Source organism: Pteropus medius, unplaced genomic scaffold (assembly GCF_902729225.1).
Source record: "Pteropus medius unplaced genomic scaffold, Ma_sr-lr_union100, whole genome shotgun sequence".
NCBI lineage: Eukaryota > Metazoa > Chordata > Mammalia > Chiroptera > Pteropodidae > Pteropus > Pteropus medius.
The window spans coordinates 24,282,441-24,294,449 of NW_024344378.1; the positions used below are offsets into that span (position 1 = coordinate 24,282,441).

The following is a 12,009-nucleotide window of genomic DNA, read 5'->3' on the forward strand; positions in this document are numbered from 1 at the left end:
TCAAAAGAAAGGCCTATATAGATAATAGATCTGAAGGTGGATTTTTTGGACAGTCTTACCACGCCTAATAGTTTTGCAGATGAAAGAAATTGAGGCAAAGAGAAACAGATTGTTTCCAAGGGTTTAAAATGAGTGGGTTTGCCTCAGCTGATCCACTTGTTGGAGTCAGGCTGGAATCACAGCTGCCAGGACTGCTCACCTCCTTCAGAGCCCACCAGTTAGCACCATTGGAAACAGTTGGCCCTAAAATGACTGTTCTGCGCTCTCACTTTATTCTTTGAGTGTGTTTTTGTTGAATCCCCATGAAACTCAGCAGCAGCTCTGCAACTTAGCTCGAGGATAAGCTCTTTTAACTGTCTTCTCCTGGCTTGCTTTTTCTTAACCGAAAACTGACTCAACCTAGGCTGCTGAGAGCTGAGCTTTTGGACTTGATTTGTTTTGTTAAATATTCGGTAACTTGGATCTTCCTCAATTAGCCTGAGAGCACTTTTCTCATTTTCTCTGGTCTATTTGAACACAGCAAAGACTCAACAACTCTGTGACCTATGCCAAATGCCTTCAACACTCTGGTCCTCAGTTTCCCCTTCGGTACAATGGACAAACAATATCTGTCTTTCCAACGTTAGGTGATCCCACAGAGAGGATACATTTTAAAACTCTGTTCTAGAGCTTTTAGATTTTGTTTTTAAACAATGTGCAAAAACTTACACATCTGGAAAAAGCGTGTTGGCTTTGGTATCAGAAAGAAAACAATTGGCCCAAGCAAATCCATTCTGAGGGATTTCCTGAATGCTGATTTGTCATCCTGGTGGAGAAGCAGGAAAAAGTGGTGATAATGGGTGGAATAAAGCCAGAAAGTGGGGTGTCTGGTCCCCACTTTTTGGGTGGGTGAGTTCTGAAAACCGGTGAGGTAAAGGAGGTCCAAAGTCAGGCGGCCAGTTTTATAGCCGAGAGTCCTGACTGTATGCAGTTAGGAGCTGGAGAGATAGAGTTGGAAGTGCTGACCAAGGCTGCTCAAAAGACAGCAGGATAAAAGCCACTGTCAGAGTCACTCAATGCTGAGGGGAGGTCTGGTAGCCCCAGAACAGGACAAGCAGGGCTCTAGAGAGATAGAGAGACTCTCCTCACAAGACGGGCCTGAGTCACCACAGCTGTTGGCAAGGCTACAGGACATCCCAACATGGATCTTTCTGCAATTGGGTGAACAAAAAGGGGAAACATGGGTTTAAACTGAAGGACAAAATAAGAAAAATACATCCAAAAATAAGATGGCAGACTGCGAAAGGGAAGTTTAGAAAAGAGGCAGATTTATTTTTAATTAGGAAATTCAAAGCGAAAGCCGGTTTAGATGAGCTTATATTTATTTAAAGTGGCATATAGTGCCAACAACCTTGCAAGTTACCATTAGGGGTACTCCTGCCCTCTAGCTAGAGTTGATGGCTTTTACCAGTCAGGACTGGAGGCAGCTGCGTGAGTGGCAGTCTTGTCCTTAGGCAGAGCCCCAAGCCTCTTTGTCTCTAGGGGTGGGAGTGGACACCTCCAGGCAGAGGCAGGGACGCCAGGAAGGACAGCCAGCCTATCCCCTGTAGTCTTACTTTTTCCATCATTTTGATGACTCACTCCATAGTCACTGATGTCAGGAGCTAGGAACCTTAAGTAAATGTGATGTAATTCATATACTTGTGGAAGAGTATCTAAATACATAATTGCACAAACCAAAACATACCCTTCATCAGATCATGTGTGCCGATTTTGCTTTCAGAAAATGCGACTTCTTATTCATTCAACAAATATTTACTGAGCGTACTCATGGACCCTACCGTCAAGTGGGCTCCTACAAATAAGGGCCTGGCCCGGGGGGAGAGAGACCACCCCGTCCTACCCCTCCCGGAGGTTTTTCCTCTCTGAGACACATGCTGCAGAGGCTGCTCTGTAGACTCACTTCATTACTTGCTTTTATGTTCTCAGCTTTGAGGGTTGGTTTTCTTTTCTCTTAGATTACCAGTAATGATCCTCTGTTTCAGCTGAGGAAAGGGGAAAAGCATTTGATCCTCTGACCTAGGTCTGAAGGGAGAAGAAGGGACCTGAGGGAATCACCGACTGCCCGGCAGGCCCCTGAAATTGAGCACATAAAGCCCTTAGAATAAGTGGTGGGCACGTGGTAAGGTGGCTCCTGTGAGGGGTGTTAGCAGTGCTAAAAGCAGCGGTATTGTTCAGGGGAACCTAACTACTCTGAGGTGGAGACACTGCCTGTTTCTGAGCCCTGCATTCTGGAGCTGCTTGCCCCAGGCATGCATTCATGGCACTTGGTGGTGGAGCTCGAGCATCCTTAAGCCCCCTGCTTCCTTTGGTGCTCAAGCCTGGGCCCTTGGAAGGCACTGCCTCCTCAGTCATAGGGAAATGTTATGTATATAAAGGTGCCTGAGAGTATTCTCTGCATGGTACTCCATGACATGGCTCACGTTCCAGCTCTGCGATTCCACTAAACCGTGCCTGCTCTGACAAGTGCCCGAATCTCTCAGTGCCTTGTCTCCTCATATGAAAATGGAAAAAGTAGGATTGTTTGTGAGGATTAAAGAGAGAACGATCATTGGGCACTTAGCATGGTGCCTCCCACGTAGGACATCTCACCAGGTGGTGTATGGGGTTGCTGTTGCCATCATTATCTGTGACTGAAGGCTCAGGGGCTGCGTGTAATGTAAAAACAATTCCATCAGATTAATGGGTAGAGGGAAAGAGATGGACAGATGTAATAAAGCAAATGCAGCCTATGTTCCTTGTAGACTTAGGGTGGGGGTGGGATATACAGGTGTTCACTATTACAGTTCCTTAAGCTTTTCTATAAATTTGATAATATTCATAATAAATTATGAGGATGAAGAAATTTCACATCTTGATTAGGATGCCAAGCTATTTATATCCTCAGAGCTGAGAAATCCACTTTGATACCAGGAAACTGAACTGAGAAGGATTGAGAAGCAGCCTAGCAGAAGCCTGAGTACTTCTGTGGGAAAGGAGTCAGTCATTCAGTTGTCTGAGTGAGTGAGTGAGTGTGTGCATGTTTGTGTCCACATATCAGTGTGTCAGTGGGTGAGGGCATAGAAAACTGGGGTTTAGGGGGAGGGAGATGTTCAGTGAGTAAGTGCTCTTAATTTGTTATGTGCCCACCTCTTTCTAAAAAGGATTTGTGGTAACTTGCAAAAATACCTAAGATTTCAACAAGATGAAAATAAGCGAAGGATACAAATGATTAATAGTTGATACTCATAATATGTGTCATGAGGTTCTGGATACACATTTTGAAAGAAGTGCGTGCAGAAGGTGGCTGGGATAATAAAATCAAAGGGAGTCCCAAGTTTCAGTTTCACCTGGTGACTGATTTTCCTGAAGACCCAGGACAGCTGGGCCTCCTCCTTTCATGGTTGATTTCAGTGCTCCATCTGCCAAAACGCATGTGAAGAATAATCCAGAAAAGTAATCCAAGTGGTAGACTTGAAATTGCCAGCACTGGCCAGTGACATGTCAGAGGCTCCACCCATGTTCTCAACTGGCTTGTTTTGTGTGCTGTGCCCCCAGCCCCCTCTGCCCTCCCCTGTGCCTTCCTCTCATCCCTTCCCCCGCTCCTCCCCTGTCCTGGCCTTGTCTCCTGCCCTCCCTCCCCCATCAGTGTTTCTCAGTTATTCTTTTAAAGCATAAATGCAGCCATCTCAGAGGACTTTGGGACATGATTCCTGAGCGTTCAGGGGCAGCCGTGGGCCTGCCTTGTCTGTAGAAGTCCATGTCTAAATAAGGATGTGCTTGATTAGGATGCCAGAACATGTGTTTCTTGTCCTCCATTGGAAATGTGCCTTTTAGAAAAATGTTAAAAATACTAACTCCTATTCTTCCCCACCCCTCTTTTTTTCTTTTACAATTACATTGTTCTTAGTATATATTCTTCCAACTTCCACGCAGTGAAGAGGGAGTCAGATGGAGCTCCTGGGGACCTCGGTAGCTTGGAGAATGAGAGGCAGATTTATAAAAGCGTCCTGGAAGGTGGAGACATCCCTCTCCAGGGCCTCAGTGGGCTCAAGAGACCCTCCAGCTCGGCCTCCACTAAAGGTAACGGAGTGAAGCCCACAGGCCTCTCGCCCGTCCACACCCTTATTGGGGTGTCTCTCGCCTGTCCACACTATTATTGGGGTGTTGGCAGGAGGTGAACCTCCAGCTACTGAGATAAGTTTTGCCTTGTTCAGGTCCATTTCTAGGCCTTTGAGCCTTCTTATGTCCCCTCCCCTGGTTTCTCACCGGCCATTTTTCTTTCTGTATTAATAATTTCCCTTCATTTGAACCTCAACCTTGTTCTCCCTGAAGCATCTCTCTCTCTATTTTGTTGTTCTGATTCCTTTTTCTTAGAAATGAGCTGAGCGTTTCAGCCTTTCCTCACTCTGGCAAGGCGGCCGTTTTTCCGTTGCATCTCTGCACCTGCTTTGCAGCACAGATTATTTTGCTCCTGGACGACTGGAAACTAAAAAAAAACAAGCTCAAAACCATATGACCAATAGAGCATGTTACCTCTCCCTTTTTTTTTTTCTTTTTTTTTTTCTTTTTTAGCAGCTTTCAGCTTTAACCTAATGGGTCTGTTTATTTTATTCTGCATGCTTTCCAGTGGATCGTAAAGGTGGGAATGCTCACATGATTTCTTCATCTTCGGTTCATAGCCGAACGGTTAACACTAGCAATGTGTTAGGCCCTGTGTGTAAGCACAAGAAACCCCTGTCCGCTGCAAAAGCCTGCATTTCGGAAATCCTTCCCTCCAAGTTCAAACCCAGGCTCTCTGCTCCCAGCGCTCTTTTGCAGGAACAGAAGAACGTCCTCTTGCCGTCGGAAAAGGCTCAGAGCTGTGAAAACCTTTGCGTTTCGGTTTCTTTGAATGATTCCAAGAGAGGCCTCCCCCTCCAGGTTGGGGGGAGCATCGAGAACCTGCTCATGCGCTCCCGGCGGGATTACGACAGCAAGTCGAGTAGCACCATGAGCCTGCAGGAGTATGGCACCAGCGCCAGGAGGCCCTGCCCTCTCTCGAGAAAGGCTGGGATGCAGTTCACCATGCTTTACCGGGACATGCACCAGATCAACCGAGCCGGCCTCTTCCTAGGCTCCGTCTCCTCCTCGAGCGTGCGGGATCTTGCCTCCCACTTTGAAAGGAGCAGCCTGGCCTTGGCCAGGGGTGAGCTGGGCCCCAGCCAGGAGGGCTCAGAGCACATCCCCAAGCACACCGTCTCCTCCCGCATCACAGCTTTCGAGCAGCTGATTCAGCGGTCCCGGTCCATGCCGTCCCTGGACCTGTCCGGCAGGCTCAGCAAGTCCCCCACACCTGTGCTGTCCCGGAGCAGCCTGACCTCAGCCCGCTCTGCCGAGTCCCTCCTAGAGTCAACCAAGCTCCGGCCCAGGGAGGTGGATGGGCTGAACCCTGGGGGGGTCTGTGGCTCCCTGACGTGTAGCAATATGGTGGACCCCACCTTGGGCTTCAGGGGCCTCGCGCCTTCTGAGCCCCTCTCCACTTGCTCTGACGAGCTCGACCACTGCTCAAACATCTCCAGTGACAGCAGAGAGGGCAGCAGTGGCAGTTTTCATGGAGACTTCCCCAAACATCGCCTCAACAAGTGCAAGGGCACCTGCCCGGCCTCGTACACCCGCTTCACCACCATCCGGAAGCACGAGCAGCTGCAGACCTCCAGACAGCCTGACTGGCGCCCCGATTCCAGAGGGGACAAGAACACGCTCCTCAGGAACATCTACTTAATGAGCCCCCTCCCTTTTCGGTTGAAAAAGCCCCTCCAGCACCACCCCAGACAGCCTTCCCCTGGTGACTTCTCGGGCCCCCCAGTGGGCCGGAGGCCAGACCTCCCCAGTCAGCCCCATCAGGATGACCCCCACCCTGGAGGGAAGCCCTCAGTTCCCAGACGCCTGTCTTCTCGACACACCATGGCGAGGCTGAGCCGGAGCTCAGAGCCCCCTCAGGAGAGACCCTCGATCCCAGAGACCTGCCCGAGGGCCTTTAATGATGGGATCTCTGTGCCGTACTCAAACCACGGCCTGGACAGGAACAACAATCCACAAAGTGAACTGGGACCGTCCCTCGGAGGTGGCATTTTGTGTATTTGCCCGGTCTCACCTCACCCATCTCTCCACTTTGCTTGCTCTGTCCCCTCCTCCCATGTGCCCTTGGTGCTCATTTTCTGGTCCGTCCTTTGTTTTCTGTTTGTTTTGCTTGGCTATTAATCATGGCTCATAGTGGCTGCACTTCTTTAAAAACAAAGCCCCCATATCATTTAAACTAACCACCAAAGTCTATTTCGAAAGAAAAATTGGCCATTTAGCTCATCTGAGAAATTTGTTCATTTGAACCCTGGAACCCTTGCAGTTTGCACCAACCCCGACTCACCCCGTGTTTTTTTGAGAGGCAGCCTCTCTCAGTGGCCCTGTGTGTGCGTGTGAGTGTACAGTGTGTCCCTGTAAGATCCTGCACGCCTCTTAGTAGGGACACTTTTCAGAGAAGGTCTCTTTTTGCTCACCTTTTGCCTTCTGATGAGTATTCTTTGTATTGCACTAGTTCGCAAGTAAATTCGAGCAGTTGGGTGGGGGCAGGGGTTGTTTTTTTTTTTTATCTTTAGAATTTGATGATTGATCATTGGTCTCAATGATTATAAAAATTTGACATTTAGAATGAATGAAAGGTGAAATCTTTTCCCAGTCTGGCCTGCCACTAAATCTTTGCCTGTTTTAATTCTACTTTGTTGTTTTGAAGATTCAGAATCACCAAGACATTTTATACCAGCTGATTACTTGGAATCCACAGAAGAATTTATTCGAAGACGTCACGATGATAAAGAGGTATGTGCCATCTCTAAAGCGTCTTAGCTTTTGCACATATAAAAATATGGAGGAAGTAAACGTTCTAGATAGCTGTCGGAGAGCTGGCGTGGCCTAGCGATTGGAAGCAAAGACCGACGTTGTCAGAAGTGACTTTTTATTGACATTGGCTCAGTCACTCCGCTCATAGTCCACTTTTCCAAAAAGTAGGACTGATTTCCCCAAGGCATTCAGTGCCAAATGCCACGTCAAGCCAGGACTGCCCTACGGGAGGTTCAGAAAGAGGCAGACCTCCCTGTATTGCTCTTTGCTCTTCATGCCTTGCCCCAACCCCTGCCTTATCATTCTCTAGGAAAATCCACCACATATTTCTCCAATACTGCCCACTCTTCTACTGGCACAAAGCATAGTTCAAATCAGGAAGGATGCAGTAGGAGAAAGAGTAAACTAAAAAATAATAATGACCGTGATACATATTACGAAACAATTTGAAGAAGTTGCCTTTAACTCAGAAGAAGAGAGATACCCCAATAAACATTGATAAACCCCCCACCAAGGACTTCAGGATACAGACCTTTCTTGCAGCTACTGACAGGTCTGTACGGCAGCGGTGTGACTGACAGGGTTCGGAAGGGAACGCGTTCCTTGGGATTGAGGGAGAGCGCGTTCTACATGTTAGCTGAATGGGCAAAATCACAAGCTTCTGTTGTGATAAAGTGTTGTTAGGAGGCATGTTTTCTAGATTTCGCATTCCCAGGAGAAAGGGTCCTACAGAAACAAGCTCTGATGCCCATTTTCCTGTAATGAATGAAGAGGTGGAAGAATTGCTTTGAACCTGGTGGCAGGAGGGGGAGGCTGTTCATGTCTCCGCCACTTTTTTCTTTTCCCTATAAAATCTGAAGCCCTTTTTCTATGTTGTTCTTTTTGTTGAGTGGTTTCAGACTTTAGGTAGATTTTCCTTAAGGATTTAGAGTAAGGCCAACTTTGAAGAGCGCTGGATAATGACCATTGCTGCCAAATGATGAGACAAAAGACAAAAAGGCCATGGCTCTCCCCCTCTCCAGGCATAATGCAGGCAGAATTCAGTAAGGTACTTGTACGCGTCTGTTGGAAGAAACAAGAGGAAGCATTCGATATACAGAATTATTTGTTATTATGAGGTGAAAACTCACAATGGGTATTCATCAGGCCACAGAACAGATTCAATTTGAGTCACCATAAAGAAAGTACAAGATGCCCACCTATGTTGGCCTGGGTTGCTATGGTGACAGAATATGACACTTTACCTTACTACTATAAACTTAGTACCCAACATGGAAGGTTTTGTGATAGAATTCTTGCCTACCACATCAGAGGTTACCTAGTTGTTTTAGAATTAATACATTAGGATGTACATCCAAAAGGTGAGCAGCTTGTTTCCTGAATAACCCTGGCTCAAAGATTCTTAAAAACTTTGTGTCTTTATCCACGGTTTTGGCTTATGTGGTTAAGCTATGGGAATGATAGATTTACTGAGGTCAGATTCAAGCACTGGTTTGGGAGCGTCGCTCCATTTCCTGTCCACTTTCATTGATTTTATGTAACCTTGGCCAGAGCACCATGGATATGGCATCCTCAGGCATCAATTAATTCTCCTTGCCACAGAGAAGACACATTTCCCAGGTAACGGAGTGCCAGTCCTGGCATTTTTCGATGCAAATTGCTTTACTGTTAACATTGACGATAATGGGATTTCAGAAAATGGGGTCATGCCAGTCCTGGAAGGGACATCAGTGGCAATCTAGTCAATACCCTTGTTTTATCCAGGAAGGGACTACAACAGGGTAGTGGCTTGCCCAAAGCCACATACCACATTAACTTACAGAAGATGCAGAGCTAGAACCCAGGGCTCTGCTGTGCTTTGCAAAGCACTTTCTCATGTATTTTCTCAATCTTTACAACAGTTTACTTGAGCATTGGAAATCCTACAGCCACTTGATAAATTATTACTTTATTACTTGTAGACCCTGAAGAAAAATAGAAAAATTGGGCCCACCATCCTTTGGGGCTAGGAGTGGCTTGAGGCATTTAATTGCTTGATGGAAGAGGACTAATGTTTTATCGAGAAAGCTAACAATTATCAGTTCTAATTAATGCTTTCCTACAAGGAATGTTAATCCCAAGAATATATATATGGTATGGAATAAGAAAACACATTAAAATTCTATTTCAGAGGGTCATTTCAATAGGCAATGAGGACATTTGGTAAAATGACACATTGCTTAATTATTTAAAAGGCTTTAAAAATAGAAATAGATGACTATATCCTTAATGTAGGATAGAATATTTCTTTAAACCCCTATTACCATTATTCTTACTTTATCTAGTTCTATATTTATATTGACATCATTCCCTTAAACTCAACTTTATTTTACCTAATGAAGAAATAGTTAAGTAAAAAAAAGTACAGTGAGAAAGTAACTGGTGTTCCGTGCTGGTCACGTACGTAGCCTTTGGTGCATGTGCTAAGGCCTCCCACCAACTGTGCCCAGAGGAAGAATTGGCTGGCCTAGGAGAAGGGGATGCTGCATTTTCTGAAATGGGCAGCTCCATTCTGTCGAGCACAGTGGAATAACAGACATTGGAAGCATAAAAATGCCGTAGACCCCACAAAGAACCCGTAGCAGGTTTAGCAGGCCTGAGTCAGGCAGAAGAATCAGCCAGCCGTGGTCCCACCAAGGGAACACACTGTGGGAACTTACCACTGCCTGAGAGAGGTAAGGACTGCACTTCTAGCCCCCTTGCTGTCAGCCCAGCATGCTCGTGGATGCTCTGGATAAACCGCACTGGGTCATGTGGCCTTTGCTGCCCTTGTATCAGGAGGTAGGAGGCTCTGGGCTGAGCCAGGGGATAGTCTGCAGACAGTATGACAGTATGGAACTCATCCTTCCCTGTGTCCCAATGTCCTTCAGGTTTCTCCTGTGTAGTGCCATGTCCTTCCCACAGAGGAGTGGTCACGGGGAACATGGGAGCTGTGGCCATAAAGCCCTTCCAACACCTGACCCTACAGTTTCCTCCCCGTCGATCCAGTACCTTCTTCCTTAGTTGTTTTTGTTGACATTTTTCCAATACCTTGGACCAGATGATTCACTGCCCATTTTATGCAATTTCACGGCAGAAACTTTTAGCGGACCAGAGACGACTTAAGCGCGAGCAAGAAGAGGCCGATATTGCAGCTCGACGCCACACCGGCGTCATTCCAACGCACCATCAGTTTATCACTAATGAGCGCTTTGGGGACCTCCTCAATATAGACGATACAGCAAAAAGGAAATCTGGGTCAGAGGTCTGTTTTAGTTGCCTCGATCTGCTGCTTGACCCAAAGCAATATTTGCCTCCCCACTAGCATTGCCATTGTAGGCTAAATTAGTTCTCCAAACAGCATCTTTCATCTTGGCTTCCCTTAGGCTTGCTTTGCCTCTTCTGTGGCTGGTCAGTGGACATGATTCCCATCATGCCCTGTGCTCTGTATGTTCAAGCATGCCTGGCTGTGGGACCGGGATCTGCTGGCACACACCCCTCCCTATGCATGCCTTAGAGCATCGGCTGCCTTCATGAGTCCAGTTCTCTGCGTCCTGCATTTTATCATGATACTGTGTTGCCTGCGCATTCTGCCTGGAAACCTTATACCTTAGTCCATTTGCGTTAGTAGCTATGGTGTGGGCAATGACAAGATTCTTCTTTGAAGAGATGGTTTAGTGGAACTTATCTTACAAAAGTTAGCTACAATGCGTTATTTACACCGACCCTCAAATTTAGGGACATTAATGTTGAACTATCAGAGAACAATAATGCTGCTCAGTGTTCTACAATGAATTAATTGAATAAGGTATACAGTAGTGCTGAAACCTTACTGAAGAGTTTTGAAACCCAGAATTTTGCAGTTAGGATAAGCTCGTGGAGGGTAAGGGAGCTCTCTGAGAGACATTTCATTTGTTACCTCCATTTTGACGTTTCTCAGCTAAGATTGCAAAACTTAATGTTATAAAATAAACTAAGCAGCACAAGCCTTTGAAGTAATTTTGTTCAGGCCTTGGCCTCTTGCACTAAGGCCAACATGTTGAAATCCTTGTGCTGGCCAAGGGCTAAATCTTGCGTCAGAGTTTATTTTGCCACGTAACCCTTAAGTAGCCCTTCCCTGCTGAAGATTAGCTCTTTTGGGGGAAATGTGTGTGTCTGAAGCTTGGGGGCAGCGGGTGGGGCAGAGGGGATGGAAACAAGTGACACTCAAAGTATATACAGTTTTATAGTCTTTCAATATAATAGTAGATTAATATTTTTCTATCTTTTGAGTGACAGAGACAACACTAGTCATCAAAAATTTTTCTTAAAGAAATAGAAGGTATCTGGGAAGAAGAGGTAGAGAAAAGAAGGAACCAGATTAAATGAAGGGAAGGTAGAGAGAAGACGGAGACTCTGAAGTGATGGAAAAAAAGAAAATGTAATAAAGAAGAGGCCGAAGTTTACAGGTGTTAACCAGTTGCAAGAGAAGGACAGCCCCTCAGCCCTCAGCATACCAGTTCCTTCTCAAAACCACCCTGTTCTGAAGGTTCCAGTGATGGGTGATCCTCATTCATAGGTCTTCCTGCTTGCAAGTGATGGAGAAGATGGGATCATGCAAAGGCACCCTAGGGCTACATACTCACATGTATAGACAATGCGTGCAAATGAAAATGCGACTGGGGCAGATTAACCATGGACAGAGGCAGGCAAACTCTGCCTAACCTGCCCTGCCTCCCTTCTGGAGCAGTGGTTTTCAAACTTGAGTGTATCAGAATCCCCTAGGGGCTTATTAAAATACAGATTGCAGGGCTCCATCCACAAAGATTCTGATTCTGGGATGGGGCCTGAGAATGTGTGTTTCTAACCAGTTCCCAGATGAAGTAGATGATACCAGTTTAGGCACCATGCTTTGAAAATCACTGTCCTAGATGTTGACTGATGGATATAAGAAAATAGACGCTAACAAATCCCACGTGCACCGGGCTGTATAGACATACTTCAGTCTCATTCAGTAGATTTTGACCACTAACTCCGTGCAGGACCCAATAGAGAGACAGAAACAAAACTCAGACTATGCCCTTGAGGAGCTGGTAGTCCAGTAGAAGAAGAACTCTT

General features: G+C 46.3%; 1 protein-coding gene across 17 annotated transcripts in view; it reads left to right on the plus strand.

The window, feature by feature from the left end:
• SORBS1 (sorbin and SH3 domain containing 1) overlaps positions 1–12,009 on the plus strand; it is a 211,496-nt gene that overhangs the window by 169,895 nt on the left and 29,592 nt on the right. For 11 of the 17 annotated variants that reach the window (XM_039871670.1, XM_039871669.1, XM_039871671.1 and 8 more), the window contains 3 exons: positions 3,929–4,101; positions 6,788–6,873; positions 10,010–10,177. In XM_039871670.1, the coding sequence (XP_039727604.1) occupies positions 3,929–4,101; positions 6,788–6,873; positions 10,010–10,177 (427 nt within the window). Of the gene's footprint in view, positions 1–3,928; positions 4,102–4,648; positions 6,125–6,787; positions 6,874–10,009; positions 10,178–12,009 lie in introns of all 17 variants that reach the window. The other 6 variants (XM_039871675.1, XM_039871684.1, XM_039871682.1 and 3 more) reach the window with 2 other exon arrangements.